The 26575-nt window shown below is 51.0% G+C and overlaps 2 protein-coding genes across 2 annotated transcripts; one reads left to right on the plus strand and one right to left on the minus strand.

Annotated features, from left to right (window-relative positions):
- The first annotated feature begins 1273 nt into the window (after nt 1-1273).
- On the plus strand, nt 1274-2524 carry ACTL9 (actin like 9). Its single transcript, XM_059387694.1, has one exon. It carries the CDS (start codon nt 1274-1276, stop codon nt 2522-2524), a length of 1251 nt encoding a protein of 416 aa, XP_059243677.1.
- An 18800-nt stretch (nt 2525-21324) lies between these two features.
- NFILZ (NFIL3 like basic leucine zipper) lies at nt 21325-22185 on the minus strand. The gene has a single exon (XM_059387695.1). The coding sequence runs from the start codon at nt 22183-22185 to the stop codon at nt 21325-21327; it is 861 nt and encodes a 286-aa protein (XP_059243678.1).
- Nucleotides 22186-26575: the final 4390 nt, after the last annotated feature.

Below are 26575 nucleotides of genomic sequence, written 5' to 3' on the forward strand. Positions count from 1 at the left end.
GTGTTGATTTGATGGACCTGTATATTGTAAACAGATTAGCATTGAAAATAGAATTACCAAAAAGAAAATAGAATTACCAGGGGCACCTGGGTGGCTCAGTCTGTTAAACGTCTGCCTTTGGCTCAAGTTATGATCCCCGGGTCCTGGAATCGAGCCCTGAGTTGGGCTCAGCAGGGAGCATGCTTCTCCCTCTGCCCTTCTCCCGGCCCGTGCTCTTTCTCTCAAATAAATAAAATATTTTTTAAAAATAGAGTTATCATATAATCTGGCAATGCCAATTCTGGATATAAACCCAAGAGAATTGAAAGCAGGGACTTGGAGAGGTATTTGCACAACCAAGTTCACAGCAGCATTATTCACAATAGCTGAAATATGGAAGCAATCCGAGTGTCCCTCAACAGATGAATGGGTAAGCAAAATGTTGTGTATGCATGCAATGGAATATTATTTAGCCTTAAAAAGGTTCTGCCTTGTCCCTTTTATCTTACTGAAAGCTCCTTTTTGGATCCCGCAGAGACCCCTGCCCAACCAAAAGGAAGCAGAAGAAATCCCTACCAGGAAGGCAGACATCCCCCTTCATGGCCATCACCATGTGGTAGAGAGAAGGAAGAGAAATCAGGGAAGGCTTTCAAGAGGAGGTGATGTCTTGCCGAGATCAGAAGAGACAAATGGGGCCGGGAGACCGGTTCCTGGTATCAGGCAGAGCAGGGTCAAAGAACAGTAGAGGGATGTCTGTGTCTCTCCTTACCTCACCGCCCACCCCAGACAGGCTTCTGTTTCCTTTAGGAAACCAGAAAAGCCACACCAGCTACGTGACCAGCTTCTGATTAATATTCTAAGGGTTAGTATTTTAAATTGATTTTAAGACTAAATTCTAAGGAGGGCTGTGACTAGCTCTCCCTTACCGTGCTATAAAGAGCTTCCAAGGGAAGCAGCAAGAGAAGGATTCTTGGGTCTTACTGGGCTCTGGGTCAGGGAGCTGGATCAGAGATCTCTCCTCGGGCACCCTCTAGCCTCCTCTTTGGGGGAATCCAGAACAGGTGAGTATTCTGGGAGCTTTCTGGGGCAGGGAGGAGCTCATCCTCATCTCCTCCCTTGCATTGTGAAATCTTCTGAAGGCAGCAGCAGGCAAGGTGATGTCATAGACCACTGACCAGGCCCCTCTCACTGCCTCTGCCTGCCCCTGGTCAGCCTGAGCCTTTTCTCCTCACACCCCTGCACTCCAGAAGGTAGGATCAGCCTCTCCAAGCAGCTGATCAGCTTCCCTGCAGCCATGGAAGCCAATCAGTCCAGCTGCAGGAAGCCCCAGCCCTCCCCAGAGGCCTCCAGGCCTGGCGTGAACCCCAACTCAATCCTGGCGAAGAAGACCCCGCAGCAGGAGCCCCCCAGCATGGTGGGTGACAGGTTGCCCCCAAGGACCGGCGCGGTGGTCATTGACATGGGCACGGGTACCTGTAAGATGGGCTTCGCAGGGCAGGCCCGGCCCACCTACACTGTGACCACCGTCGTGGGCTACCAGCCCAAAAAGCCGGCCACCAATGAGCAGCAGGTGCTGGAGACTTTCATCGGCGAGGCCGCCCGCAGGCGCCCAGAGCTGACCCTGGTGCAGCCCGTGCGGAACGGCATCGTGGTGGACTGGGACGCGGCCGAGCTCATCTGGCGCCACCTGCTGGAGCACGACCTCCGCGTGGCACCCCAGGACCACCCGCTGCTGTTCTCCGACCCGCCCTTCAGCCCCACCACCAACCGCGAGAAGCTGGTGGAGGTGGCCTTCGAGTCGCTCTGCTCCCCTGCCATGTACGTGGCTTCCCAGTCGGTGCTGTCCGCCTATGCGCACGGGAGGATCAGCGCGCTGGTGGTGGACACCGGCCATGGGGTCACCTGCACGGTGCCCGTCTTTCAGGGCTACAACCTGCCCCATGCCACCGAGCGCCTGGACCTGGCAGGCACGCACCTGACCGCCTTTCTGGCAGAGATGCTGCTCAGCTCGGGCTTGACGCTGGGCCAGCAGGACCTGGACACGGTGGAGAACATCAAACACCGCTACTGCTACGTGGCCCCCGACTTCCTCAAGGAGCAGGCCCGGCCGGAGCAGGAGTACCAGCAGACCCTGCAGCTGCCCGACGGGCGAACCGTCACGCTGGGCAAGGAGCTGTTCCAGTGCCCCGAGCTGCTATTCAGCCCCCCCGAGATGCCGGGGCTGGTGCCCGTGGGTATCCCCGCCATGGCCAAACAGAGCCTTCACAAGGTGCCCCTGGAGGTGCGGGCCGACGTGGCCCAGAACGTGCTGCTCTGCGGGAGCTCCTCACTCTTCCAGGGGTTCGAGGGCCGCTTCCGGGCCGAGCTGCTGCGCAGTCAGCCCCCGGAGGCCCACGTGGTGGTGGCGGCGCAGCCCACCAGAAACTTCTCGGTGTGGATCGGGGGCTCCATCCTGGCTTCGCTGCGCGCCTTCCAGTCCTGCTGGGTCCTGCGGGAGCAGTACGAGGAGCAAGGGCCCCACATCGTGTACCGCAAATGCTACTGACTCCAGGCGGCGGAGTTGCGGGTGGGGAGGTGGGGGGGGGGGGCAGTAAAGCTTCCCATACCCGGCCAACTCCCTTCTGCCTTACTGCACGGCCCCAGCCTGGTCCACTCCTGACCCACCCAGACTCTCCTTGGGTTCTGACCTCACTGAGATCCACCTCCCAGACATCCTGGTTCTGTCCTGCCCTAACTCATCTGCCATGATCCAACCCCAGACACACCCAGCTCTGACTCCCAAAACCCACCTTCCTTGTGATCAACTCACAACACACCACCTTGTACTAACCCTATCAAACCCACCTCCCCTGATCCCTCCCCAAAAGCACTCTTAGGCTGGGACCACTTGCCAAGGCTATCCCCAGGACCTCCCTAGTTTCTCATGCCCTAATCTCACCCCAATGATCTATTCCTTTTATACAAATCTCCCCTCAAGTTTCCCCTGGGCTCTAAGCCCAGAATTCAGTCCCTATGTCATGCAAGGACTCCCAACCCATCTCCATGACCTGTTCCTCCCCCAAGGAACCTGTACAAAGTGTTCCAACCTCCATAAATGTCCCAACCCCTAAGACTTCCCCCATTTCTAATCCCCCAAACATACCCCCAAGAGCCACTTGCCAAGATACCCCTAGTTCAAGCACCTCAAATCCACCCTTCAGTGGTTTTCCCTGCCTGGTTATCCAAAGTTCTTCTATACCCTGATATTCTGAGCATCCCCCCAACAAGTGTCAAAACTCCATACCCACCACAAAGACCATGTTCTGACCCTCAAGGGTGTCTCCTACAATGACTCCCTAAAGGATTCTCCAGTGTCCAAAGCCTATTCTCCAAATTCCACCCACCTCCATAACTCTGCCCTCCCTGCATGATTTGTTCTCCCAGATTCATTCCTTCCATCCCACATCCACGGCCCTATCCATACCCCACCCCCCAAAGAACAGCATGTTCTGAATCCCCAGACCCTCAGGACAGCACCACTGCTCTCGGCTCACCTCCTTGCTCTCTGTCTCCCACATGGCCTGCCTGGCAATGTACCTCCTATTCCCTTTCCTCATCCCTTCAAGACCTCCTAGGAAGGTTCCAGTCCCCAGCATCATCCCATGATCACCCCACTAATGCCCCCGGCCCTCTCCTGTGTCCTGACCCCCCCCCCACCTCCCCCCCCAAAGCCACTCTCCTAGTATGGCCCCATGATGGACACCCAGGACATTCTACTCCAGGTTTTTCAGACTCTCCAGAAACCAGCCCCCCAGGGCGCCATCCCATTAGTTGAGACACCAACAGCCAGCAACATTCTTGAGGAATGCCCAGCCTCCAGTGACCCTGGGGCAGATACCCCAGGGGAGCTCCTCCTGGACATTGGTTCCCTCTTGCCCCCCACACAGGTCCCCAGGGACCAACTGTCCCAGACTGTCCTCCCACGGAGGGTGGACATTCTCCCCACAAGTCATCCCGGGTCCTCTGTCCTTCCTGCAACCTTGTCCTTGGCTACCCCGAGCCCCTGCAGGAGGCAGGACGCTTTGCCTTCATACCGCCCAGCACAGCCTAAAGAATGTCAGGAATCGGGGCGCCTGGGTGGCGCAGTGGGTTAAGCCTCTTCCTTCAGCTCGGGTCATGATCTCAGGGTCCTGGGATCGAGCCTCGCATCAGGCCCCCTGCTCAGCGGGGAGCCTGCTCCCCCTTCTCTCTCTCTGTCAAATAAATAAACAAAATATTTAAAAAAAAAAAAAAAAAGAATGTCAGGAATCCCAGCCTGCAGCCTGGACCCATCTTCCCAGTTTACCTCTAAAATAAGCACAAGCTGCCAGAGCTCATCCACGTCCACACTGGGTCCTCATCTCCCTCAGTCCAAGGACGCATTCATTCGTACATCCAATCACTCCGTATTTACTGAGCTTCTCTGTCTCTTTCTCCCTGAATCTCTCTGACTCTAGTTTTGGTTTTCATTTGCTCCCTTGGATACCTCTTTCTCTCCCTGTCTCTTTCCCCTCTCTCATTCCCTCCCCCCTCAGTCTGACTCACCGGCCAGCACTCTTCTTGTGCAGGAATTTTCAGGAGTGGACGCTCATTTCTTTGTGGAGCACTGAGACCACCCCCCCCCTCTCCACCCCCGCATCTGCCATCAGACAATGAGGAGGGCCTCCATGAATGAGGGCCCTGGTTAGCCCCACCCACCATGTCCCACAAGGGACTGGGGACTAGGCAGGGGCTCCGGTCCCATTCCTGGCCCATGGGTGGTCCTCAGCTGGGGGGACAGCCCCCTAGTCGCGCCAGGATCTCCAGATCACAAACACTGGATGTTGGGCCTCTTGCCTCACCTCCTACGCAAGAGCCCCCAGGAGGTTACAGGTCATGAGGAGGAACTCCTCGTTCGTCCCACAAGGGGGCACCACCTCCAAGCTCCCGGCACTGCAAATGGCGTCACCTTTGGAACCACAAAGATAGCAGCAAACCGCTCCTCCCCACACCTCAGGAGGGACCCACCCCACACAGCGGTGCAGGGCATTGCCAGCCACACTCATAGAAGGGATGTGGGACAGGCTGGGTCTCTGATGCTACAGGAAGTGAGGAGGATGCAGAACCCCCACCACTTCTGGGCAGCTGGGTGGACTCTCATTGAGATCAGACGGAGCTCCCCCAACTCCCAACCTTCCCTGTTGCAGAAATGTTCTCTAGAGCCCTTGTGACACGTGCCCCTCCCTTTTGCACACTCCCAGGGATAGGAAGCACATTACCTCAAGCCTGCTGTTCGAAATCTCACCTCCTCCCTGGAGTGGGAGGTAAACCTCTGCATTCTCTGCCTGCCACCACCCCCCAGTGGAGGGCTGAGAGCACCAGAGACCCTCATCCTCCCTGTGTCCACACACATCCCTGGAGTCTGCTCTTCCATATGGATCGGGGGCCCCATCCTGGCACAGACTGTGTGCATTCCTGTCCTGGGTCCCATGACAGCCATACAGGCAGCTGGGGCTCTGTATCATGTACCGCAAAAGTAGGGTTTAAGGAGATATGTGTGTACCCAGGTGACATGAGGTGAGCCTGTGATGGTTAATTTTGTGTGTCAGCTTGGCTAGGCAATGGTACCCAGATGTTTGACTAAACACCGTTCTAAATGTTGCTGTGAAAGGTATTTTTAAAAGATTTATTTATTTGAGAGAGAGAATCTCAAGTAGATTCCACACTGAACTTGAAGCCTGATGCAGGGTTCTGTTCCACAACCCTGACATCATGACCTGAACCAGATCAAGAGTAGGTTTCTTAGCTGACTGAACCACTCAGGCACCCCAGTAGAGGTATTTTTTTAGATGAGATTAAGATTTAAATCAATGGACTTTGAGTAAAACATTACCCCCTCATAGTGTGGGTGGGCTTCATCTAATCAGTTGAAGGCCTTAAGAGAACAAAAACTAAGTTCCCCTCAAGAAAGAAGGAATTTTGCCAGCAGACTACCTTCGGGTTCAAACTACAACTCTTCCTGGGTCCCCAACCTTCCAGCCGACTCTACAGATTTTGTGTCAGCCTCCACAATCCCATGGCTCACCCCTTAAAATAAACCTTTCACTATATATGCATCTTCTTGGTTGTGTTTCTCTGGAGAATCCTAAGAGATATGCCAAGCCCCCTTCCTTCCTCAGGACTTTTGTACTTGCTATTCCCTGAACTCAGAGTGCTCCTTCTCACTTCTCAGCTTATCAAAGGTAGCCCCTTTCTCAGCATGACACAGAGCCCAGGATCCATAAAGGGAATGATTAAGGCAGTTGACTTCATGTAAACATCAAAAAAAGAAAAATCTGCAAAGTAAAAATCACCCTAAACAAAGTCAAGACAAACAATAATTTTTTAGAAAAGCAAATAATACATAATTTTTAAATGACAAATGGAGAAAACTACAACTCATAACATTAGGGAGCATGTCCACAATATGTAAAGAGCTCTTGGAAAGAATCAATACGAAAATTACTACAACAGTTAGCAAAGGATATGAACCTTAAGTTCACAGAGAAAGAAAGACAAGGGGTTCTTTGACCCAAGAGAATATACGCAGTCTCATAAGGGAAATGAATATGATAATTATACTGTGATATCATTTTTAACCCATCAGATTGGCAAAGATCAAAAAGCTTCATAACACCCATACTGGCAAGGCTGTGGGGAAACTGGCCTTCTCTTACCTTGATGATGAGGAAGGAAGCTAGCACAACCCCAGCGTAGGACAAGTCTCAGTAACTACTTAAATGACAAGTGCCCACACCTTCTGACCCAGCTATAGCACTACCAAGAATTTCTCCTTCAGATACAATCACTTGTGTGCAAAATGACGTAAATGCCTTTATCCCTCGTGCACTGCAGCACTTAAAGGTGGCAACATGTAGGAAACAGCATTCTGTGTTTCTGATGTTGTGCGACCATCCAGAACAGGTCAAATAAATCACCCTTGAACATAGAGGAATACTGCACAACTGCCAAAAAGGAAGCCCGGCAAGCTGTGGTCACCGACATGAGGGGATTACTAATACGTATTTTGAGAGAAAAGAGGGCCCACGAGGCTATGTTACGACCATTTGTGGAAAAGAAGAAAACAGAAATAAGTGAGTATGTGGAGATTTGCTTGAAAGTACGCAGAACATCTATGAAGATTTCACGAGAAAAAGGAGCAGTGGTTGCTTCTAGAAAAGACTTTCTCAACGTCCCATTCTAAGGGGCAATCACTTTCAGAGGTTTTTACCTAACTGTCCCCCATGAAAGGTCAACTGTGTATCTGTATTTCTATGTGTATCTGTATTTCTATGTGTATCTGTGTCTTACACATGAAAACACATTTTCCCCCACACACCTGCAACTAATTTTCACCCCCTTGGGGACAATGTCACCTCCACTGAGGGTTAATGCTCGTGGGAGGGGAACCTGGACATCAAGACCAGAGGGGGACTTCCCACTGCCCACCTTTTAGAAGTAAGAATTTTGAATCATGCGATTATGTTCTTTTAAATATGAATTTTTTCCTTTAAGTTCCTCTGACATCCACTCAGGCAACACCAGCAATGATCATCTGCTTTGTTTGCTCCTTGTTCATTGATGGCATCACGTGCTGGGACCGTGAGCTCCAGGCCCCACGTGTGTCGTGCACCCAGCATTCAATCGAGTCCCGGAGATGTCTGTTGAATGACTCAATGAATGAGCCAGGATTTCAGCGGAACTTACGGGAATCTTACGTAGGGACCCCTCCCTCTTATTCTCTGGCATCAGAGTCAGACCGACGTCAATTCCACTCATGCTTCCCCCCATGCTATGTGACCACAGACAAGTAACCAGACATTTCTGAGCCTCACTCAACACACCTATAAAGTGAGGGTGAGAGCTGTGCTCACTTCAGGGGGGAGCTTTATAAGGATTAAGCAGGATTCAGTGCTCTAGGGAGTGTGGAAGGTCACCTCTAAAACTGCCGTTGTCTTAGGGCTGTTTCACATTTACTGTAGGCATTAATGTATCATTAGAATGTTCTACAGTGAGAACACCCCCATAAAAACAATTCCTTAAAACCATTTCGAGTAATGCTTCGAATGAACTTAACATGCTCAGGACACAGTAGGGGCCAAATAGATGTCTGCTATTTCAACTAGAGCGTGCCAAAGATAGACCCCAAGTCTGCCAGCCAGCCAGCCAGCTGGCCACTGAGGGCCCGGAGACCCTCTTCCAAGGGTCTGAGCAAAAGCAGGATCCACCCAGTCACTGCCAGGGCCTCACTCCAGATCCAGACCCTCTGTTTTTTGGGGGACCCAGAGGAGAACATATTTGGAGGAGGTGGGGTCAGCCCACCGGGCAAGGCACAGACGGGGTGGGATTAGGGGGAGACAGGCAAGGGACACAGTGCCAAAGGACAACATCAGTGCTTGTTGGTGTTTTAAAATGTGACAGCTTGGTTCATCAGGGGATTGTTTTGCATGAATTTCTATTCTTATTTAATATTGCATCGAGGGGTGCCTGGGTGGCTCAGTCGGTTAAGCATCTGACTCTTGGATTCGACTCAGGTCATGATCTCAAGGTCAAGGGATCGAGCCCCATGGCAGGCACCAAGCTCAGCATGGAGTCTGGTTGAGATTCCCCCATCTCCCTCTGCCCCTCCCCCTGCTTGTGCGCTCTCTCTCTCTCTCTCTCTCTCTCTCTGAAATAAAATAAATAAAATATCTGTTAAAAATTGCACTGATTCCAGGGACTGGTGGAGGGAAGAATGGGGAGTGTCTTAGGGGTATCGTTCATTTTGGGGTGATGGAATGTTCTGGAACAAGATAGTGGCAATGGTTGCACAGCCTTGAGAATGTACTAACTACCACTGATCTCTACATTTCCAAAAGATGAACCTTAGGGTAATGGAGATGATCTCGATGGAAAACACTGCTTTGAACGATGATTTACATTATAAGTCCTAGGGATCTAGCACACAGCACCGTGAATGCAGAGAGCAATACTGCATCATAATCATCATGCTTACTGAGAGACTAGAAAACCACCAAAAAGAAATGATAATTATGGAACCAAAGGGAGATGTTGATTAGAGCTACAAAGGCAATCATATTACAATATATAAATGTATCATATGTGGTATGCCTTAAGTTTACACAATGTTACATGTCGGTTAAAATAAGAAGCATAAAATAAAATAAAATATAAAATAAGAAGCATTATGTACTTTGATTACTGAGAATTCAGGTGCCCCCTTACATTTTGCTCAGAGGAATGCCTCCCTTGCCATGCCCTAATCTTAGCCTTGGAGACACCACAGAGATGGTGAGGGGTTGAGACTGCCTGTTTTCTTGTGTGAGGCTGGCCCAGGAAGGAGAGACCGGAAGGTTGGTCTCCTCAAGACCACGGCCACAGAGCCTGCTTCCCACGGAAACCAGGAAATCACCCACACCGCTGCCCCCACCCACCGTGGGGCACCTGCAGCTGCTGGGCCCACCGTCACCCTGGCACAGAAGAATTACAGCCAGTCCTGGGGGAGGGATAGTGTAATTCTCCAATAGACGGGGACGTCTGGCTTGAGCAGAACATTTTCAAACACACTTACCCCTATATCCTCACCCTCAGCTGTCACCTGGGGCATCCTGAAACTTGGCACGTATAGACGGGGCTGCCAGATGTGGGGAAGAAAGGGGAAGGAAGGCTGGGCTGGGCGGCAGGGTTCAAGATAAGGTGTTTGGGGCGCCTGGGTGGCTCAGTGGGTTAAGCCTCTGCCTTCAGCTCAGGTCATGATCTCAGGGTTCTGGGATCGAGCCCCGCATCGGGCTCTCTGCTCGGCGGGGGGGCCTGCTTCCTCCTTCCTCTCTCTCTGCCTGCCTCTCTGCCTACTTGTGATCTCTCTCTGTCAAATAAATAAAATCTTTAAAAAAAAAAAAAAAGATAAGGTGCTTATTGATTCCCCCAAAATGCAACTGATGCCTGGCTAAGTAAGCCCCTGGGCAGTGAGTGGAAAAGATGGAGCTGGCCCGGTTGGTTGACAGCCACCCCAAAGGGAGCTCATCTCACCTCCTGGGCCTTGCTCCGCACCTCCTTGTCCCCAGCCCATGCCTCCCACGTAGGCCAGGTTGCTACTTCCTCCTCCCCTCCTTCCTCTACTTTCCCCTTCAAATCTGGTCCCCTACCTCGATCCTCAGGAATCTCTTCTACCAGAAACAAATCTAGCCATGACCCTCTCATGCTCAATATCCTTTGCTGGTTCCCCATAGCCCTGGAGCTAAAGAATTTTCCTAGAGCCCCACTGACAACTGGACCAAAGCCCTATTAAACCCTCGGGGCTCCTCACTACACTCCCCAGTGCATTTCATTCTTGCGTGCCTCGGCCCTTCCCCGCCCACCTCAGGGCCTTTGCATGAACTGCCCCCTCCACCCAGAACATTTTCTTTCCTCCTCTTTCCTTAGTTGATGCCTATACCTGCTTCATATCTCAGCTCTGGGAAACCCTGTGTGACCACCCACTGGGTCAGGCCCACCAGTACCAGGCTTCAGTCCAACCTAACATTTATCAGGCTTATACGTTCTATCTGCATGTGTGACCCAACCCATCTTGGCCTCCTCCAGAAGACTATGATTCCAGGGAATAACTGGAACTGGCATGCAGTAGGTTCTCAACCAACACTTACCTTTTGGTGGTTTCAGAACTTTCTGCCCAGCAGAAGAGACAGACAATAAACGCAAACAGAAACAAGAATTTCAGATTGTGAAAAACACTCTGAAGAAAATGCAACAGGGCAATGGGACTGGTGATCACAGAGGATCTGAGAAGATGAGGGAAGAGCATTCCAGGCAGCGGGAACCGCAAGGGCAAAGGGTGGGAGGCAGGACAAGCTTGGTATGTTTGAAGAACACAGTGAGAAAGTGAAGAGGAGAGGGGAAGAGGGGCGAGCGGGGAGAGGACGGGGCACATGGTGAGGGCCTTATAGGCTCTGACAATATTGAACTTTACCCAAGTTTTATGATCTTAGAAAAAAGAGAAGGTAATTCTCCAGAAAAAAAAAAAAGAAAGAAAGAAAGAAAGAAAGAAAAGAAAACAGAGAAGGTTAGGGAATCCCCCCACCCTTTGTGTTCCAGGAAACTGATTACTGCAAGGAACACCCTCCCGTATGACTTTGATTATCAGATTCCCAGAGGCTCCCTGTGATGGGTTTTTTTTTTTTTTAATATCTCAACTTGGCTGGGCCACAGGCTATCCAGATATGGCCAAATATTATTCTGGTTGTGTCTGTGAGGGTGAGGGTGTTTGGGGACGAGATCAACATTTAAATCAGTAGACTGAGTAAAGCAGATTGCCCTCCTGAAAGTGGGTGGGCCTCATCCAATCAGTTGAGGGTCTGAATAGAACAAAACCATGACACTCCTCAGAATAAGAGAGAGTTCTACCTTCCTGATAGCCTCAGACTGGCTTAATGGCTTTGTTTTAGCCTTTGGACTTGAACTAAGACCCAGCGCCTCCTGGATCTCAAGCCTGCTGATTCACCCAGCAGATCTCAAGTCTTGACAGCCAGTGTAATCACATGAACTAATTCCTTATAATAAAGATATATACCATGTTATAGATATATCTCTAGATAGGCAGACAGATATAACTGTTTGTCTATAGATCTATCTAGATAGTTATCTGTAGCCTGGCATACAGATATTTACCTATATCTACTTAGAGATCTCTAATAGGTAAAATATATATGTGTGTGTATACACACATACACACAGAGACATTAAAGACATATAATGTATAAAGATACATGTAAATTTCTATAGATCTAGATCTATCTCTATAGATCTATAGATAGGCATATTATATAAATATTAAATAGATTACAGATATATAGAGAGATAGACACAAGGAGAGATAGAAGAATGGAACCACAGACAGACACATACATACATACATCATCATGTTACATCCTATTATCCCTGTCTCTCTGGAGAACCCCAGTGCACATTTCCTCGTTTGCCTAGGACAAGGACAGACCGAGACCCTCCAAATTCCTGCTTTGCCTCAGAAGTGATCAGCCAAAGTGCTTGTCCCCTCTGATCCATCACAGGGTTAATGCTCGTTAACCAAACTTCCGTTCAGCCCCTTTCCTTCTCCCCAGAGCCCTGAACTTAGGTGGTCTCTGCCCAAGCCAGCAGACAGCCCCTTCAAAGCCCCAACCCCCTGGGGACACCCTCTGGTCCGCTCTCCCATCAGGCTGGCTTTCCATCCCACCTCCCCACACCTGGCTCTTGCTGGTCTTGCTCACGCCTCTCTATAAAAGAAAACTGCTTTGCGCCTATGTCTTGAGAGGCTTGCAGACCTCGTGGTCTGAGCACTCACTCCTTTTCCTCTCCCTTGTCCTTTGAGTAAAGGCTCTCCTGCCCAAACCCAGATTTGTGTTTCATTGACAGCTGCAGGAAAGGCCTTGGGTTTTCTGTCTAGGAGCCATAGGGAGCCATGGGAGGACTGAGAGCTGGGGCAGGACCCATCAGGGCCACCTGAGGAGGTGTGAGCTAGTGGCCAAGTTGGGACGTCAGCAGATTCAAGCTGCATTTTAGGGGATGAGTGGGCAGAGCATGAGTTAGACGCAGGTCTGTGGAGGTCCCAAAACCTCCAGCACCGTAAATTTGAAGAGTTTGTGGCTGTAACAGCCAAGGAAGGTGGCTCAGCGTGCAGAGGAGTAGAGTAAGCCGGGGACGGAAGGTGCAGAGTGAGGGTTCCCAGGAAGGTTGTTCATCAGGAAGGCTTAGAAACACAGAGCATCAAACTGGGGAAACTGAGGCACAGGGCCATGCAGCGACCCATCAGAGGCCAACCAGCACCCACCCATAGTAGAGCCGGGATTCAAACCCAGGTTCCCTGCCTCCCAGCCCCAAATGGTCCCACGGCTCTCCCTGTTTGCTGTGGAACTGGGATTCGAATGACCCCTGGGTTTGAACAGGGGGACAAAAGTGAGGGCATTCTCCGTGGGGGGACAGAGAAGGTAAACGTGCAGAGGCTGGAGCAGGGAAAGTAAGGTGCAGGAAGTGGATAACAAAAGCAGCTAGCACAGAGCAGGCCCTGCGTACCTGCCAGACGCTGCTCTAACCACTGTCAGGTTTTACCTCCTTCACTCCTGCCCCTGAGGTGAGAACTCTCATCTCCATTCTACGGAAGGGGAAAATGAGCCCAGAGAGGCAAGGAAGCAGTGCAGAGCCCTCTCCCCTCTGTCTGGGGATGCAGGCTGGGAGGGGGGCTGTTCCTAGCCTTTGCTCCCATCACAACCCCCACCCAGGCCCAAGACAGGAAGACAGTGGCCAGGACAGCCCTGCTAGAGGGCGGGGGAGGAGCCAGGCCAAACCACGGACAGGATTTCTCAGAATTTACAGTAGAGGGAAGGGAGGGGAGGCTGGGGGAGCCCCCCAGGACCCACAGCAGCGGGGAGAGAGGGGGCTACGGGGGCTCACACCTGCGGCGTTAGGGGAGGGGGCCTCCCTGTCGCCCCTCCTCCCACATCCCTGAGCTCTCAGCCCACCCCACCCTCTGCCACATATGGGGAGACTTGAAGGGACTCCTGCACACCCAGCCTCTAGCCCAAGTGTGCACACGTGTGCTACCCTCAGGTCCCGAGCGCACACGTGCACCGTCGGGCTGGAGCGTGTGAACGTGAGTCATCCCAGCCGGGCAGGCCCAGGCATTTCACTCTGGTCACCGGGGCACCCCACAAGGCTGGAGCGGCCCGCTTGCCTCCCCCCAGCTCCCCGAGGGCCACGTGTCCAGGCTGGGGTCCGTTGGGGGCCCCTCCTCCTAGAACCCCTCTGCATGCTGCACAGGTCCCTGATCTCTCTCTCTCTCTCTCTCTCTCTGCCCTCGCAGATGCCTGGGTGTCCTCCGTCCTGCACCCTCCAGGCATGGCAAGCTCGCTGGTACCATCTTAAATTGAGGTGATAACTCACACCACATAAAATTCACCATTTTACAGTGACCAACTCGGTGGCATCTGGTGCATTCACAGGGTTGTGCGAACACCGCCTAAGATGGTCATGGCCCCAAAGGAAACGCCGTACCAAGCACCTAGCCTCCACCAGCTCTCCACTCCCCGCCCCTCCCAGCCACCAACTGCCCTCTGTCTCTGCAGATTTTCCTATTCCGGATATTTCGTATAAAAGGAATCACACAACGTGTGGCCTTTGGAGACTGGCTCTTCTCACTCCTGTTTTCCAGAAGGCAGTTCAGATATCCGCCCAGGGAGCTTTCCCGGCCACCCCCTCAAGCCCCTGACTGCCCCCGCCTCCTGCTCCCAGCTCACAGCCCTCAGCAGCGTCTGACATACCCGTATGTCTCCTTCATACTCATTCACTCAGAGTTTGTCCAACACCTTCTCAAAAGGGCAGGCGCCGAAGGGCCAGGAATTAGTTTCATTCTCTGGAAAGTCCTGAGTGAATGAATGGATGGATGAATGACCCAAATGACAGTCTTCTTCTTCCTTGTCTCCCCCTGCTCCACAGCATGACCCCAGCTTCCTTATCCAACCCCAATTCAGTTAGAAAGGATTTATCACCCACCCCGTCCCAAATACCAGGGATCCTGCAGTGAACACAATAAGAGAGACTCCCCATCCCCAGGATCCCCAGGCTGCCTTTGTCCTCCAGGCAGGCCATCACACCTGGTGACACAGGATTTTACTGCCACTAGGAGACTCAACTGTTCCTTACTGATTTATTTATTCATTCAACAAATATGCACCTTGAGCACCTGCCTTGTGTAGGGTCAGTGTGAATAACCAGAGAATATTAGAGCAAGTGTTCAGGGAAAGCTTTTCCTGAGAAAGGAACATTTGAGCAAAGACCTGAAGATGGGAGGGGAGAGTTATTCAAAGACACAGGGAAAAGCATTAGAGCAGAGGGAACAGTGAGTGCTAAGATCTGAGGCAGAAAGGACCTCATGGAAGAGAAAGCTAGCTGGGATGCTGGCGCAGTGATAAGCAGTGATGAGGGGTGAAATGGCCCTTTCTCCACCACATGCATGACATTAGGCAAGGTGTGTAACTGCTCCAAGCCTCAGTTTCCTCATACGCTAATGAGGATAATAATAATGAAGGCTTTTGCAGAGACAAATTCAAGGTGGCCAGGAAATGAGCCCACTTGTTCTGGGTGACAGACCCCTGGGATTATGGTCATGGTGGGGCAGGTGCAAACCTCTACCTCCTTCTCACCTCCTGGACTTGCCCTGCCTTCCTCCCCACTGTCGCCAGTCAGAGCCACCTAATCTCTGATTATCCCCAGATCTTCTGGTTTACCCGAACACACCCCTCCACCTCAGCTACTTTTGGTCGCTTCCTCGCTGACCTCCCCCATCTCAGCGGCCCTTCGCCTTTCCGGTGGCCCCCGCATGCACCCGACTGCCTGTCCTCTCACGTATATCCAAAATGGTGACAATGGAAGGCGGCACGATTCCTCCTCACGCAACAGCTTTACCTGCCTGCCCCTCAGGTCTCAGAGAGGGTCAGAAACAGGGATGGGATGAACACCTTGGTTCCAAGGGAAGGCGGCCCGTGACTGCCCGTAGGGTGATAAACCACACTGTGGCCGGTCATCCCCTTTCTCAGACAGTGAGCCAGCTCCCCTGTGCTTATGCGGTGGGCTTATTTATTTTCTCTCAGCCTCACACGCCACAGGATGGAGTGGGGTGGGAGGAGGAACAGTTACAGCAGAAATAGACTCAGAAACTCTGCAGCACCCCCATCTCATCAGAAAAAGCCGCGACCCACAGTATCTGCACGAGCTGCCCCCTCACCTCCCATCCTTACCTCCTCCCTCTCTCCCCCTTGCTCACTCTTGCTTCACCCGCACAGGCTCCTTCTATGTTTCTCGAACTCACAAGGCACAGTCCTGCCCCAGGGCCTTTGCACGGACTGTTCTCGCTCACTTAGGCAGAGCTCTTCCTCCATTACATGCATGGCTCCTTTAAACCTCTGCTCAAATGTCACCTTCTGGGCAAGAGAAGAGACACCGCCCTGTTTCAATTATTATAACCCATCCGCTGCCCCATCGCCTAAGCCCTCCGCCTCTTTTTTCTCCATGGTACTTACCACCAAGGAGTCTACTTTTCTTGTTTATTTGTCTCCCCAGTGAGGCTGCTAGCACCATGGAGGCAGGAACCACATTGCTTTGTTCACTGCTCTTTCCTGTGCCTTGAGCATCACATATGATCAATAAACATTTGCTAAGTGAGTAAATCAATTTTTTTAAAAGATTTTATTTATTTGACAGAGAGAAACCACAAGTAGACGGAGAGGCAGGCAGAGAGAGAGAGAGAGGGAAGCAGGCTCCCTGCTGAGCAGAGAGCCCGATGCGGGACTCGATCCCAGGACCCTGAGATCATGACCTGAGCCGAAGGCAGCGGCTTAAACCACTGAGCCACCCAGGCGCCCAAAAATCAATTTTTTTTTAAGTAGATTCCACACCAAGCGTGGAGACCCACATGAGGCTTGAACTCACAACCCCAAGATCAAGACCTGAGCTGAGATCAACAGTTGGGCACTTAACCGACTGAGCTACCCAGGCACCCCGAGTAAATTAATTTTTAGAATGAATGAATGAACCATTGTTATGGTTGAGCCAGAAATTTGGCCCAAAACCCCTGGTGACCAAAACAAAAACTGAAACAGGATTAGTTACAGTTTCTATGTGGATAAACAATCCGGTTCCTGAGGAAGGCCCTGTGCCAAGCCACAGAGGTACTTCCTCTCACTTAGTCTCCATAAGAAGCCTCTGTGGGGTGAGCATATTTGGAATCCCCACTGACAGATAAGCAGGGGAAGCCTGATGATATGCAAGAGACCACCCAGCTGGGACAGGATGCTGCCCAGCCCCCAAACCCATCTACTCACCCCTGTGCCACCTTCTCCCAAACTGGTCTAAGAATCACCCAGGTGCTGATTATATAATACATTTTCCAAAACCTCTCTCCCGGAAAGTCTGATGCGGGGGGGTTTATAACTAAACAAGCACCTCTAGGTGATTCTGCTGAGCGAGCAAGTTTGAATAATGGCACTTTGTGCAACTTTGCAATAGTTGCTCAAAGTTTGAATATTGGCAAGTTTGAATAATGGCAATTTGTGCACTTTGTGCAAAGAATGAGAGAAAGACAAAAAGGGGCTGGTCTAAATACTTCCATGCGAAAAACAAAACTTGAAAACATGTATAGGAACATTTAAGAGACTATGTCTATGCCCTTGAGACATGGAAGGACTCTTCAACAAGACAAAGCAATGTACGAACCATCCAAAAACATCAATAAATTTGGAGACATCCCATTTCCCAGTTTTGGTTGAAATACAACACATCATTGATAAAATGAAAAAAACAAGTCAGGTGAAAAGCCTGTGATGTTCATAGGTGATCTGTGATCTGGAATATGTGAAGAGCTCTGAGGAATTAGTAAGAAAAAGGTAAATGTCCTGACAGAACAGACAATTCACAGAAGAGGAAATCCAAGAGGCCAACCGATTTTAGCAAAGACATTCAACAGAGGAACGAAAGTTAAACCTTTGTACACCCTCCAAATAGGCAAAAATCAAACTGCCCATCAAAACCAAGTATTGGGGGCACCTGGGAGGCTCAGTGGGTTAAAGTCTCTGCCTTCAGCTCAGGTCATGATCCCAGGGTTCTGGGATCGAGCCCCACATTGGGCTCTCTGCTCGGTGGGGAGCCTGCTTCCTCCTCTCTCTCTGCCCGCCTCTGCCTGCTTGTGATCTCTGTCTGTCAAATACATAAATAAAATCTTAAAAAAAAAAAAAAACAAGTGTTGGCAGAATGAAAACTTCTTTTACAGGCAAGGGATTGTAAATTGGCAATGTCACTCTGCAGAGAATTTTGGCAATACCGAGGTTGAGGACAAGCATCCCTAGGATCCACTGTTCTACTCCTGGGGATATACCATCAGCAAACTATGGCCAACGGGCCACATCTGGGCACACCTGTTTTGGGAAGTAAAGTTTTATTAGAACGCAGCTACACCCACTCATTTACATATTGTCTATGGCTGTTTTCACGCTACAAAGACAGAGCAGAGTAGACACCACAGTGGCTGTCTGACCCACAAACCGAAAAGTATTTACTCTCTGGTCTTATACAGGAAAATTCACCAACCTCCGTTCTGGATCGATGGTTCTCAAACTTTAATGTGCATGTGGGTCTCCTGGGGATTGCATTAAAAGGCAGGTTTTGATTCAGCTGTTCTGGGTGGAAGCTGAGAGTCTGCATTTCCAGCAAGCTCTCAGTTCAAGCTGGGCTGCTGGCCCGTGGGCCATGATTTGAGTAGAAAGGATCCAGGTGACACAGAGGTCAGCCATGATGTGTCTGTGACTCCTTGATAGACAAGACAGAGAAACGTGTCCTTATCATCGTCTTCAGCTCCTTTGAGCTCTGCCTCCAGCAATCAACAAAAAAGCAAGCAGAAACTTTCACTCAATGTGTATTGCACACACTCTACGTGGGTCAGACACGCCTGGAGCAGGAAGGGAATTTCATGCATTCACAGCCAAAAAGATCCCCCTAGCCTTCAAGGATGGGTAAAAGAGGAAACATATGCAGCCGTACAATGTCCTAAAATTTGGCCCCCAAGTCAACCATGAGTACAACAGACATAAACTGAGGGGCCCGTGAGCACCCCAGGGTGCGATGTGGCACTAAAGTTCTTATGGCAGCAACTCCCTGGAAGACACGTGGAAGGTTGCCAGCTGCCTACTGCCTCTCAGAGGTCAGAGGCCACATCTGTGGTCCCAGAGCTTAGCACAGGAGAGTCATCAACATGACTTGGGGGAATGCTCTGGATGTTCATGCACGTTTCCCCTTACAGACTCTTCAGTCTAGAGCACCATTTCTGTCATCCAGTTTCTGTGTGACACAGGGTAGGAACTGAAAAATATATTTGTTGAAAAAAATATGTATTTGACGAATGAAGAAATGTTTCATATTCAGTTCCAAAGTTATCATATATAAATAGCATTGACCAAAAAAAAAAAAAAAAAAAAAAAAAAAAGAGCCAGACCAGGGAAGGGAAGGGAAATAATTCTAAAGAAGGAGAGGATATTTCCCCTGAAGAGAGCTCTACTCAGGCTGGGAACATAAGAGCTTTCTAAAGAGGAAAAAAAGGGAGGGGAGTTAACATTTGTTGAACACTTGCTGTGTATAAAGCGCTATGCACACAATACGTGAGATTTAATCTTCTCAAACTCTCTGGGGGTGTGTGGTGGTCTCTCTTTTGGAGAGGAGGAAACAGAGAAAATCACGATGCCAGCTACCTCCGAGCAGAAGGAGGGAAGCAGGAGGGGGTTCTGAGTGGCCCCCAGTGGCAAGAATAAGAGCAGATGGAAATGTGCGGGAAGCAGGGGTTTCAACTCTAACAAAGGAGTGGTGATGCGTGTTAGAGGAACTCTATCCCTAGAGGTCTCCATCCCTAGAGGCATCCAAGAAGACTGGATGAGGACCCACCAAGAGACTCTGGGGTTCCCTTCTGATGTGGGAAGTCGATGATTTGCTTGAAGCAGATTCACCTCTGGGCTTTTCCAACTGGGACTGGAAGGTTAAAGAGGGCCTGAGTGACCCAAAGATGGCCAGCCCCTGCCCCCGTGTCCATAGGACACAAGTGAGGTTGTCCCAGACACCTCAGACTCCAACTAGGTGGCACTATCAAGAGCAAGCACCAAGCCACCCACATCTCCCAGCAGTGGGCTGCTACACGGCCACCCAACCTCCGTCTGCCCTCTCCCTTAAGCATTTTTAATATCCCTCTGGTCAGAGCCAGAGCTTCCTTAAAGGCCTTTGTGCAAATTAGCCACAGCTGTATGGCACGTTTGTGTTGGAGGTTAGCTCCTATGCACACCGAGTCTCTACCCTCCCAGCTAGGGGCACCGGCTGGGGAGAAACAGACCAGAACCTCTTCCTCCAGGAAGCCCTCCTTCCGCCTCCCCAGGACACTCTTGGGAGACAAGAGTCTCTGAGCCAAAGCCAAAGGCCTGTGCCCAGGGGCAGTGATGGCCAAGACTCCCCTGGTTACAGCTGTGACCAGCAAGATGGGAGGCCCAGCCGGGCCCTTGTGCTTGGCTCCCACTGGAAGACCCAGCGCTCAGAAGGTGTTGGGGGCGGAGGGGATGACCTTGCCCAGTCCCAGTCTGGAACTGGAACCAAGGAGTGAGCAGGTAGAGAGGGGCTGAGCAGTGAAGTGTGGGTTCCCTGCGCTGCCCAGTAGAAGCAGTGCTCCTGGCTGGTACATGTGTGTGTCTGAGATAAACCCAGGGTCACCAAGAACGGTCCAGCCCCTGAGGCTGCCGGGGGGGGGGGGGGGGGGGGGGGGTGCCTGAGGCCCAGTGACCCAGCTGGCCAGGGGCAGCCAGAGCTGAGAGACTACGTCAGCCCAGAGGAGTGCTCCTCCTCACCCAGCTCTCCCGACAGAGTTGGGGGCTTTTTATCCAGAATCTAATAAAAACCGTGATTTTCTTTTTTTTCTAAAAAAGTGGTGCCTGAGTGAGAAACTGTGGAGTGGGGGGGGTCTTTGATGAGCTCGGGGTCTCCAGGGTCCCGGGGAGAGCTTCCCTACAGTGGTCCCTTCTGTCCTCAGAAGGGGCTGAGAGGCCCTTGGGGGCAGCCAGGGAGAGAGAAGAAATGGACTCCCGCCCCCACCCTACTCCCGACATGGCTGACCTGTTCCAGTGGTTCCAGACCCCGACCCAAGACACAGAGGAAACCATCTGACCTGGGGGAGACCGACTCCCAAACTAGCCGGGAGAGCCCCAGACACCCGGACACATTGCCTCCTCCTTCGGCAGGACCCTTAGCACGTCTCTCCCCAAACCCCGACTCCTGCCTCCAGCACAGGAACTGCCGAGCCACGAGTGTGTCTTAGGCTGAGCCCAGAGAGAGGGTCCAAAGATCGCGAGTGGGTGGGGGGAGGGGCGGGTAAATTGTGAAAGTAAGTGGGTGAGGGAATGAATGAACGGAAGGACAGGTGAGCACGGGAGTGAGCGAGTCAATGAACGAATGAAGACAGGAAGGACAGACGGCTGGAAGTCAAGGAGGGAGAGAGAGAGAGAGAGAGGGCAGGAGGGAAAAGGGACTACCCCAAACACATATTTCAGGCAGGATGGCAACCAAGCTATGATCCAAGTTGAAAGCCCTTCCCCTCCTCCCAGAGGGACACTGAGCCGTGGACCCCCTCCAAGGCCCTGGCCCAGCCTGGGAGCTGATTCAGGGGCAAGCCATCTTCCCCAGACACACCCATGGTTGGTCCCAACACCCCTTTGCAGGCCTGGCCCTGCCCAGGGGAAGCCCTCAGAGGGGGGCCCGGCCACCCCCCCACCCTGGAGGTCCTCTGCCCAAGGCTTGGGACTTGATGCGCAGTTTGTGGGGCAGGGAGGGCTGAGGAAGGCCCTCAGGATCGCTCCCTGGGACAGGATAGGCCATCCCAGGAGGCAGCTGCATGGGATCGGCCGTGGGGGTGAGCAGCACATCGGAGGGCCCAGGGGCTTGGTAGCCAGAGGCCATGGGTGACCACAGCCCCCAGAAGGGCCTGAGCTCCGGTCTGGTCCCCCCATGCTCATCCAGGAGATGACAGCTGAACAAGGTAGCTGGGAGGGCAGCCTGCAAGGCCATGTCCATTCTCTTGGGGGTGTGGGGAGCAGGGTCCTGGGGGCACCTGGGGGAAGAGGCCAGACCAGTCCACTTGTGAGCCACCAGGCAGCCCCGGCATCCTGGAACCCCAGTGTCCAAAGCGCATGGCCTCAAAAGGCAGCCATGGGAGCCAGGGAGGGCGGGGAGTGGCTCAGCCCTCGAACCCAGCTCTCCAGTCCAGGGGGGCTCCCACAGCAGCGCCTGCAGGGGCAGGGTCCGGGAACCCGCCATGGAGGGCAGAAGCCCAAAGCGATGCCTGAGCGCCCACAGCTCAGCCCTGAGCAGAGCGTTCTCCTCCAGCAGCGCGGCCAGCCTGCTCTCGAGGGCCGCGTCATTGAGACGCCTCTTCTCCCGGGACCTCTTGGCCGCTTCGTTGTTCTTCCTCCGCTTCTCCCAGTAAACCGTGTCCTTCTTCTCTTCCGGCATGAACTCACGCTGCCGCCGCACGACCGGGCCCCTGCCCCGCAGGGTCTTGCTGCGACCCTGAGATACAACTGGAAGGCCTGAGAGACCCACGTCCATGGCCGCCTGAGGGTCCTAGGGAACAGGAGAGCGGTCTCGGACAGGAGGCAGGAAGCTGACCTGGATGACTGTCCCCCTAATTTATCCTGAGACCCCACGCCACTGCTGGGGGAGGGCACAGTAGAGTGGGAACCCAGGTGGAGGCGGGGATGGAGGCCGAGAGGGAGGTAGTGGAAAGGGAAGCTGGTGGGATGATTTGGTGCCCGAGGGAGCAGCAGTGGAGGCTGCCAGAGATGCCACGTGGCTGGAAAAGGTTTAGGAGCAGACCACAGTCTATGCAGAGCTGGTAGGACACCCCATTCTCAGGAATATGCAAGCTCCTTCCCCCAGGGTTCTTACCGCTGAGAAAGTCAGCTGACAAGACAAGGGTTCAATTCAGTCTGAGTTCCACGGTAAGATCCTTGAAGATTCAAAGGGAGATAGAAAGAAGGCTAAACCTAGAAAGAAAGAAAGTGTGTCCATGGAGTTAAACTGAGCCAAGTTGGGGTCAGAAAATAAGCCACTATTCATCTGAACTGTGCTGAGGTTATGTCCCAAGATCTCCTTGACATGTGGCCACAATTTTGCACCCGCCCATTCATCCGTCCACCTACCCATGCATCCAGAAGGTGATCTGTTCACCTGTCCACACACTCAACTGTCCATTTGTTCGTCCCTCTACCCACCTATTTAACCAACTCGCCATCCATCCACTCAACGACCCATCCGCCATCTTGTTTGTCCATCCATCCACTCAGTCAAACATCCACCTGTCCCCCATCCAATTACAGAATCATCTACACATCTACCGTCCACATGCTCATCCACCTAACTGTCCAGTCACTGTAGGTTCATTTTGAAAAATAATATTTTGCCTACAGGTAGCAAATAAAAAGTAGACAAACTGGACTCCATTAAAAAAAAATCTTAAATTTTGTGGATCAAAAGATACTGCCCATAAGGTAAAAAGATAACCCACAGAATGGGAGAAGATATTTGCAAATCATATGTCTGGTAAGGGATTAATATCCCAGAACACACAGAGAACTCCTACAACTCAGCAAAAAAAAAAAAAAAAACCACCTCAATTCTAAAATTGTCACAGAGCTGGAATAGGTCCATAAGCAGACAGGATCCTCAACATCACTTATCATTATGGAAATGCAAATCAAAACTACAATGAGATACCACCTCACATCCATTCGGATGATTACCATCAAAACAAGACAGAAAATAGCAGATGTTGGCCAGGAAGTGATAAAATCAGAACCCTCGTGCACTGTTGGTAGAAATGTAAAACAACACAGCCATTGTGGAAAACAGTACGGTGGTTCCCCCCAAAAAAACAAAAATAGAATTACCCTATAATCTAGGAATTCCACACTTGGGTATTGCAGGAATACCCAAGAGAATTGAAAGCAGGATCTCAAGGAAGTATTTGTCCAGCTCTGTTCATAGCAGAATTATCCATGATAGCCAAGAGATGGAAGCAACCCAAGTGTCCATTGACTGATGAATAAATAAGCAAAATAGGGTCCATCCATACAATGGACCATGATTCTGCCTTAAAAAGGAAGGCCATTCTGACACCTGCTACAAGGTGGATAGACCTTGAGGACATGGGCTCGGTGAAATAAGCCAGACACAAAAAGACAAATGTTGTAGGGTGACATTCAGAAGAGGTACTTGGAGTAGTCGAGATCATAGAGACAGAAAGGAGAACGGCGGATGCCGGGGGCTGAGGGGAAAGGAAAATGGGGAGCTATGATTCAAGGGGTACAGAGTTTCCAGCTTACAAGTGTATGGGGAATGGATAGTAGTGAGGGTTGCACAACAATGGAAATGCACTTAAAATCCCTGAACTGTATATGCCAGCCAGCCTTTCACAGGTCCATTCATTCATCTCTATATTCATCCATGGGTCCATCCATCCACCCAAACACCAACGATCAGTCCATGAGAACTTGCCATGTACCTAGTTCTGAAGAACCAGAACGTGAAAAGCAGTGGTGGAAAACAAGAGTCAGAATCACGAGACTCCGAGCTCCTGGGATTGGGAGCTAGAAAAGACGCCTTGGGTCCCAGGGATACCCCAAGAATGGGGGAGCACCTCCTTCTCCTCTCAGCTCAGTTTCTCATACTGGTTTTCTTGAAAATTCTAACCCAGTGTAGGCTCTATCAACCTCCTGAGTTCCCTGAACCTAGGATGTCCTCACCTTTCATGATCCTGATACGAAACAGGTGGAGAGAAAAAAAGAAACCCCAGAGCAATCAGGGGATTCTGCCTGAGGAGCCATGATAGGCTCCAAGAAAGAGTAGACATTGAGAACATGGCACCCTATGACTAACCTTCATGAGGGCATGTACACATGTCTTTGTCTACCACTGTAGACAGTCTACCACTGGTGCCGAGCATTGTACTTATAGACAATAAGTAGTAAATAAACACGGTTGAATGAATGAATGAATGAATGGATGGACAGATGAATAAAAAGAGGACTTTGGGGCCACTGGGTGTCTCAGTGGGTTAAGCCTCTGCCTTCGGCTCAGGTCATGATCTCAGGCTCCTGAGATGGAGCCTTGCATGGGCTCTCTGCTCAGCAGGGAGCCTGCTTCCCCCTCTCTCTCTGCCTGTCTCTCTGCCTACTTGTGATCTCTGTCTGTCAAATAAATAAATAAAATGTTAAAAAAAAGAAAAAGAAAAAGAAAACAGGACTTCGTTCACAGATAGGAAATATTTGACCCTCCTAAAATAAGACAAAATCAGAGAAGGAGACAAACCATAAGAGATTCTTGATCATAGGAAACAAGCTGAGGGTTGCTGGAGGGGAGGTGGGTGGGGGATGGGGTAACTGGGTGATGAGCATTAAGGAAGGTACTTGAGGTAATGTGCACTGGCTGTTACATGGAACTGATGAATCACTAAGCTTACCTCTACCTCTGAAAGAAAGAAAGAGAGAGAGAGAGAGAGAGAGAAAGAAAGAAGGAAGGAAAGAAGAAAAGGGGAAGGAGGAAGGAAGAAAGGGAGGAAGAAGGAAAAAAAAGAGGGAGGGAGGGGGAGGAAGGAAGGGAATGAATATTCGGCTGTCCGTTTCATTGCCAGTTGAAAACTGTGAAACCTATCACATTTCCCCTTTTGCTCTGGCCACCGAGAAACGTAGCGCTCAGTTTTAAGATAAACTGTAATAGCCTTCTTTGTCTTCTCCAGTGTTATTATTTGAATTTAGTCTTTTGCTCTGTGCTATCAGTGCCTGGGCTTAGTGTCTGTGGCTGCATAAGGTCATTCAGATCACATATAAAAGAGAACTGAGGCATAAACCATCAAAAATCAAAATTCCGGGGCGCCTGGGTGGCTCAGTGGGTTAAGCCTCTGTCTTCAGCTCGGGTCATGATCCCAGGGTCCTGGGATCGAGCCCCACATCGGGTTCTCTGCTCGGCGGGGAGCCTGCTTCCTCCTCTCTCTCCTCTCTCTCTCTGCCTGCTTGTGATCTCTCTTTCAATAAAAAAAAAAAAAAAAACCAAAATTCCTCAGAACTCTGACCATGATTCTAAGTCCACATTTCCCAAAGTATGTTGTGAGGAACCCCAGTGCCAAGGGTTCTCTGCCAAAAGAACAAAGAAAAATACGATGCATGTGAGAAATACTGCATATTTCATTCCCTCTGTAAGAACAATTAAAGGCTCTGAGAAGTCCTGCAAAAAAAAAAAAACAACCCACGTATTTACCCTTGTTTGATTTAAAGGTTCTCAAATTTTTTTACCCACAAAATATTTATTTCACATAATACCTTGGGATGCATGTTTATTCACTCATTTGTACAACAGAGTGCCAGGTCTTACAATGGCTACTAGAGCAATAGAGGAAAATCAAGCAACCCCCTGACTTCACAAAGCCCATAGTCTCTTGGTAAATGTGAGTGAGATGATAATGGAAAATACAGGCTCAGAGAGGGTCTGTTATCTGCCCAAGTCACACAATAATTAAGTGGCAGAACAAGGATTTGAACCCAATCTAATGTGTGGGTCCATTCTGTTTACAGCTCTGAGGGATTGCTATGTCTGGCAATCCTGGCTGGGCTTGGAGAAAAAGGCCTTGTGGGGTTCTGCAGTCACCTGAGTAGCCAATAAGTCCTAGTCACTAGAGGGACTCCTGTGCCAGTGCCTGAACCCTCTCTGAGAAATCCTGGTTCCTGGGGGGACTCCAGCACCAAGACCTAAGACCCCCTCTGAAGCCCAACAGGCATCTGGGACCACCTGCCTACCTGCTGGTGCTTGCTGCAGTGGGGGACAGCCCCACACTGGCCCATCTCCCATGGGCTAGAGAAGCATCTGCCATGTATGGACCCTGGTCCACAGGAGCCAGGTGGGGAGCAGCCCTGGGTTCGCACCTGGCTACTACTCACACCTGGGC

Source organism: Mustela nigripes, chromosome 2 (genome assembly GCF_022355385.1).
Source record: "Mustela nigripes isolate SB6536 chromosome 2, MUSNIG.SB6536, whole genome shotgun sequence".
Taxonomy (NCBI): Eukaryota; Metazoa; Chordata; class Mammalia; order Carnivora; family Mustelidae; genus Mustela; species Mustela nigripes.